The 6,355-nt window shown below is 39.6% G+C and overlaps 1 protein-coding gene across 1 annotated transcript in view; it reads left to right on the top strand.

The window, feature by feature from the left end:
* Positions 1-203: 203 nt before the first annotated feature.
* LOC122554471 (influenza virus NS1A-binding protein homolog) overlaps positions 204-6,355 on the top strand; it is a gene marked incomplete at its 5' end in the record, with an annotated part of 11,294 nt that continues 5,142 nt past the window's right edge. The window contains 4 exons of the mRNA XM_043699542.1: positions 204-362; positions 626-752; positions 833-964; positions 1,169-1,342. Of these exons, the coding sequence (XP_043555477.1) occupies positions 204-362; positions 626-752; positions 833-964; positions 1,169-1,342 (592 nt within the window). The remainder of the gene's footprint in view (positions 363-625; positions 753-832; positions 965-1,168; positions 1,343-6,355) is intronic.

Genomic DNA, 6,355 nt, shown 5'->3' on the forward strand with positions numbered 1-6,355 from the left:
TTTATAATTAAACAAGTACTATCTTTTTTTTTTCCCATTCTCTTTGATTTTTGTTTTCCCTCATTGATTTTAGGACTTGAATAAAATAAATTTGAACAAACTTTATAACCAATTTTATTTTGAGACCCTCTTCTACATTGCAAAATCTTGCACATAGATTGTTGCTTTGTGCCATTTTTATCTTATACTTGTACATATTTTAAGGCCTGAAATTTATCAAGATTCTTGTGGCTTGTTTAGGTGGCTACAATCGCGAGGAGTGTTTAAGAACAGTAGAATGTTTTGATCCTGCCACTAATGGATGGATTTTCATTGCTCCAATGAAGACTCCACGTGCAAGATTTCAGATGGCTGTGTTGATGGTAAATGGGTAGAAGAAAAATGACCATTTATTAACATATCTTTTATAATAGCTGAGCATTTGTTTGATTATACTGTGTTTTAAACGTGCTGTTTTAGAGCATATTTGATTTATAACCTGGCATTTTAGTATTGATTTTCATCTGTCGAAATGAATTTACAGTTTAGTAATCCTCTCATTACTGCTTGGTTAAATCTTTTTTGCAAATGCTTAAGACTTGCCTGTTGTTTTGGTGTTGCTTAGTGGGGGTGTTTTATCCTGTAGGGTCAACTGTATGTAACTGGTGGATCCAATGGTCACTCAGATGAGCTTTGCTGCGGTGAGACATATAATCCAAATACCAATGAATGGACCTCTGTGCCAGAGCTCCGAACCAATCGTTGTAATGCAGGTAAGTAGGCAAATGTTGTAATGTAATGATGGCAGACCTCTTGATAAGTCGCTCATGACTGATCTCTGGTTGGTTGGCAGGTGTCTGTTCCTTGAATGGAAAGCTGTATATCGTTGGTGGTTCAGATCCGTATGGACAGAAAGGATTGAAAAACTGCGATGCCTTTGACCCACTTTCAAAAACCTGGACAAATTGTGCTCCTCTAATTACACGTATGTCAATTCTGTATAAACTGTCATCTGTAAAAGGTGTTGCTGCTTAAAGTTGACTTGCAACATGTGTAAATCAAGTTTGTATATAAGAGTCACAATTGAATAAAATCTTGATGTCACTATTTTAAAACTTTACGCCTTTGCTGTTTTTTCTAAACTTCTGTAAAAGGCAGTATTAATTCCAAATTACTGTTTAAACATTAGGTAGACATCAAGCTGCTGTATGTGAACTGGATGGATACCTATATGTGGCAGGAGGTGCAGAGTCCTGGAACTGTCTGAACACTGTAGAACGCTATAATCCTGAAAATAACACCTGGACTCTTGTTTCATCCATGAATATGGCTCGCCGTGGAGCTGGAGTAGCTGTGCATGATGGTGAGAACAAGTACATTTTGCCACTTGAAAATTTTGTATCAGCAGGTTGAAGTGCATAATTTGTACCTCTGAGGTGGAGCATAAAAGGTGGGAATGCAAGAATTCTCAAGTCTCAAAGGGAGAAACACATTTTATATTGCATGAAAAACAGGCATTGATCAGTCAGCCAAATTAGTTCTTATTGAATAAGATGTTCTAATGGAGCACATACCTGAAATCTGTTGTCCCTTATGCTTCAGTGTGTAGAATTAGACCTGCATGTATTTGCATAAGTGTATTGTAGGTGGTAGGATAGGTGGAGAGCAGTTAATAAAACATACAAAATGCTAGGCTTTGTTCTTGTACTCTGCACCCTTATCAATAGAGGTTTTGCTGAACTTGTATGAGACATTAGACTTCAGTACAGGTAGTTCTCCTTCTGTAATGCAATGGCTGCATTCTTGTGAAGCCCCACATTATAGAAAAACGTGTTTTGGAAACAGTGTTCTCAATTTGTTAACTGTGTTACAGCAAATTTGCATTAATGAAATGCATGTTGTACTAGAATAACCTGTACCACATACTGTTTTGAGCATTACACTTAAGTGGTATAGAACAATATAGCGCAGATAAGTGGTATAGAAGAGTCATTGCCGGGAATTAGAAGCTTCAATTATGAAAGATTTGTTTAAATTGGGATTATTTTTACCCCAAGGGCAATGCTACAAGGGTCTTTGATATAAGTTTTCAAAACTGAAACATCTGGACAAATTAAATGGGGAGAATATATTAATGACTTAGATGAGGTAAGCGAACATATTATATCCAAGTGTGCAGCTGGCCACATATAGGAAGGAAAGTGCTGAGGCTGACGATCTGCAGAGGAATTTAGACAGGTTGTATTGGGCAAAAATGTGGCAGATGAAATATAATGTGGGGAAAATGTGAAGTCGCGCACTTCTGGCAGGAAATTTAAATTGACAAAGACTGCAGAAATCTGTGCAACAGAGGGAATTTGGGAATCCTCCATGAATCACAAAAAAAAATTAGCAACTGAGTTTGGCAGGGAATGGGAAATGACCTCTCCCTCCAAAGGAAAGAGGGGATATAAGATATCATTTAGCAGATAAGGTTAGAATAATCCAAAATATTTGACAAATACATTTAAGAGCGAGAGAGATTTGGACCCCTTTAAAAATCAAGGTTGTCTTTGTGTTCCCATCTCCTGAGGTTGAGAGACATTAAATGAATATTTTGAATCTGTTTGGAACGGAGGCTAGAAACTCTGAAATATCGATTTGTTTTGAAAACCGATCACATTACAGAAGAGGAAGTGCTGGAAGTCTTAAGAAATTGAGATAATAAATCTCCAGGACTTGATCAAGTGTATCCCAGAACGTTGTGAAAAATTTAGGGATGAAATTGCAGGGGACCCTAACAAATATTTTTATCACTTATAAACACGACTGGCACTATGCTAGCCATCCTTCAATGTTTGAGACTGTCAAGAGAAGTCTGGGAAACTAAACTTGAGTGGTGGGTAAGTTTATTGAAGGTAAATTAAAGATAGGATTTGCATGCGTTTGGAGAGGCAAGGATTGATTAGGAAACAAACTTGATTTGAGAATTTTTGAGGAAGTGACCAAGACAACTGAGGGCAGAGTTGTAGATGTTGTTTAAATGGACTTCAGTAAAGACTTTGACATGTTTCTGCATGGTAGACTAATTAGTAAAGAAAGATCACGTGGGGCTTGGTGAGCTTGCAAATTGGATACAAAATTGGCTTTATGGTGGTGGAGGGCTTTTTGTTTTGGACTGGAGGCCAGTGACCAGCGGTGTTCCTTCGGATTGGTGCTGGGTTCAATTTTGTTTGTCGTCTTATTTTCATCCAAATCACTTACGTAGGAAACCTGGTTAGTAAGTTTGTAGATGATACCAAAATTGGTGATATAGTAGACAGTGAAGGAGGTTATCTTAAGATTACAAAGGGACCTTGATCAATTGGGTCAGTGGGCAAGGGAGTGGTAGATGGAGTTTAATCTGGATAAATAAGATATTGCAGTTTGGTAAAGCAAACAATGACAGGACTAACCAATTAATGGTAGGGTCCTGAGTAGTGTCGAAAAGACACCTATGGGTTCAAGTACGTAATTCTTTGAAATTTACGTCACCGGTAGACAGGATGGCTGTTTAGCACACTTGCATTCTTTGCTGAAACCTTTTGAGTATAGGAATTAGGATGTCATGTTGAGGTTGTACAGGATGTTGGTGAGGCCTCTTCAGGAGTACTGTCCACTTCTGGTTGCCCTGTTATAGAAAGGATATTAAGCTGGAGAGGGTTCAGAAAAGATTAGGCCAGGATGTTGGCAAAAGTGGAGAATTTGAGGTAGACTGACTTTTTTACTGGAATTTGAGGTTGAAAGGTGACTCATAATGAACATAAGGTGACTGACCAGGTTCTTTTCCCTAGTGTGGATAAGTTCAAAACTAGGGAAAATATTTTTCCAGGTGGGGTGGGGGGGGTAGATTTAGAGGACATCTTTGTTTATAGTGATTAGTGTGTGGAATGAACTGCCAGAGGAAGTAGTGGATGCAGGTATGGTTAAAATGTTTAAGACATTTGGACAAGTCCATGAATAGGAATGGTTTGGAGGGATACAGCCCAAGCACAGGCAGGTGGGACGAGCTTAGTTCGGGAACATAGTTGGTGCTGACTTGGACCAAAGGGTCTGTTTTCCATGTTGTATTATTCTGAATGGGGTATAAAAGTAGAAATGGGGCTTTTCTAAAACTTAAAGACACAGCTGGAATACTGAACAGTTTTTGTTTTTTTAAAACAAAAGATGGACTGCTATTGGAGGCTGTCTAGAGAAGCTTCACTCTGTTAATACCAAGGTATGGAGGGACTCTCTCTTTATGAGGAGGGGTGTATAGTTTGGATCTGTACTTGTTGGAATTCCAAAGAATGAGATGACATTGCCCCGACATAAAACCCAGAGAATGGGAACGCAGTTCACATGAGATCAAGCGGTGGTTGCTTTCTGACTGATCCCCATGTTCCATCCTGACAGGGCCTGGGCAGTGACCTGAGTGATTTGTGTGTGTGTGTGTGTGTGTGTCTGTTTTTCTCTCCCTCTTCCTCTCTCTCTCGAACTTCACAGGAAAGATGTGTAAAGATTGTTTCCTCTTTTGGGAGTGTATAGGCATAATCTCATAAGGGATTGTTTTATTTATGACTGAGATGAGGAGGAGTTTCTTGAGGGTAGTGAATCTGTGGAATTCTTTACTACAGAAGGCTGTCAAGGCTGGGTCATTGGGTATATTCAAAGCTGAGAGATTTTTAATCGGCAAGTGCATTGAGGGTTATGGGGGGGGGGGAAGACAAGAAAATTGAGTGTTATCAGATCTTGAGTCTGCTTCATCACTAGGCTGAAAGCACCCAGGTTATGTCTTAACTGCTGCAATAAAGTATCCAAATAGTTTGAGTTATGTGAAGCCAGCCATTTCATAGCTACTCTGCATTACATAAGTTATATTTACCACAAACAGCGCACAACTTTATTATTACATGAAATTTAGTACCACATAAGTTTTTTTTTGAGTAAAATTTTAAACTCCAGTTCCACTTTTGAGTCTTTAACCATTTTATGCAACTCTGGGAAACAAATGGGCAAAGAGGACATCAGAATATTCTTTATCTTGGGGACAAACTGGATTCTTATTTTCCAGTTCAGCTTGGAGTGTAGGGTTAACCCTTTGTCTCTGGAGTTTTCTGCTTCCAAATGGACAGTTGTTCCACAAACTTAAGTTTCAAATTGTACACCTTAGACTTTCCAAGCCACCACTCGCAGCATGATCAATGATTTTTATTACATACAGATAAGCCTGGTGAGGTGAGATTCATTTCTAACTCAGTTTAAGGAATGTGATTGGACATTGATGTCACCTCCCACCAATTCATGTTTTGTTTTGGAAGAGCACTCTTCTCATAAATTATGATTTCTAACTAAAAGAGCCTAACATAAAAAATATTCTGATGTCCTCTTTGCCCACTTAGAGTCAGATGTACAGCATGGAAACAGACCCTTCGGTCCAACCTGTCCACACCGACCAGATATCCCAACCCAATCTAGTCCCACCTACCAGCAAGTGGCCCATATCCTTCCAAACCCTTCCTATTCATATACCTATCCAAATGCCTCTTAAATGTTGCATTTGTACCAGCCTCCACCACTTCCTCTAGTAGCTCATTCCATACACGTACTACCCTCTGTATGAAAAAGGTGCCCCTTAGGTCTCTTTTATATCTTTCCCCCTCACCCTAAACCTATGCCCTCTAGTTCTGGACTCCCCAACCCCAGGGAAAAGACTTTGCCTATTTACCCTATCCATACACCTCAATTTTATAAACCTCTAAGGTCACCTCTCCACCTCCGACGATCCAGGGAAAACTGCTCCAGCCTGTTCAGCCTCTCCCTATAGCTCAAATCCTTCAACCTTGGCAACATCCTTGTAAATCTTTTCTGAACCCTTTCAACTTTCACAACATCTTTCTGATAGGAAGGAGACTAGAATTGCATGCAATATTCCAACAGTGGCCTAACCAATGTAGTGTACAGCCACAACATGACCTCCCAACTCCTGTACTCAATACTCTGACCAATAAAAGAAAGCATACCAAACGCCGCCTTCACTATCCGATCTACCTGCGACTCCACTTTCAAGGAGCTATGAACCTGCACTCCAAGGTCTCTTTGTTCAGCAACACTCCCTAGGACCTTACCATTACCTGCTAAGATTTGCTTTCCCAAAATGCAGCACCTTGCGTTTATCTGAATTAAATTCCATCTGCCACTTCTCAGCCCATTGGCCCATCTGGTCAAGATCCTATTGTAATCTGAGGTAACCTTAGAGGTAACCTTCTTTGCTGCCCACTGCACTTCCAATTTGTGTGTCATCTGCAAACTTACTAACTGTACCTCTTATGCTCGCATCCAAATCATTTATGTAAATGACAAAAAGTAGAAGACCTAG

The sequence above is a fragment of the Chiloscyllium plagiosum genome, chromosome 11 (genome assembly GCF_004010195.1).
Source record: "Chiloscyllium plagiosum isolate BGI_BamShark_2017 chromosome 11, ASM401019v2, whole genome shotgun sequence".
Taxonomy (NCBI): Eukaryota; Metazoa; Chordata; class Chondrichthyes; order Orectolobiformes; family Hemiscylliidae; genus Chiloscyllium; species Chiloscyllium plagiosum.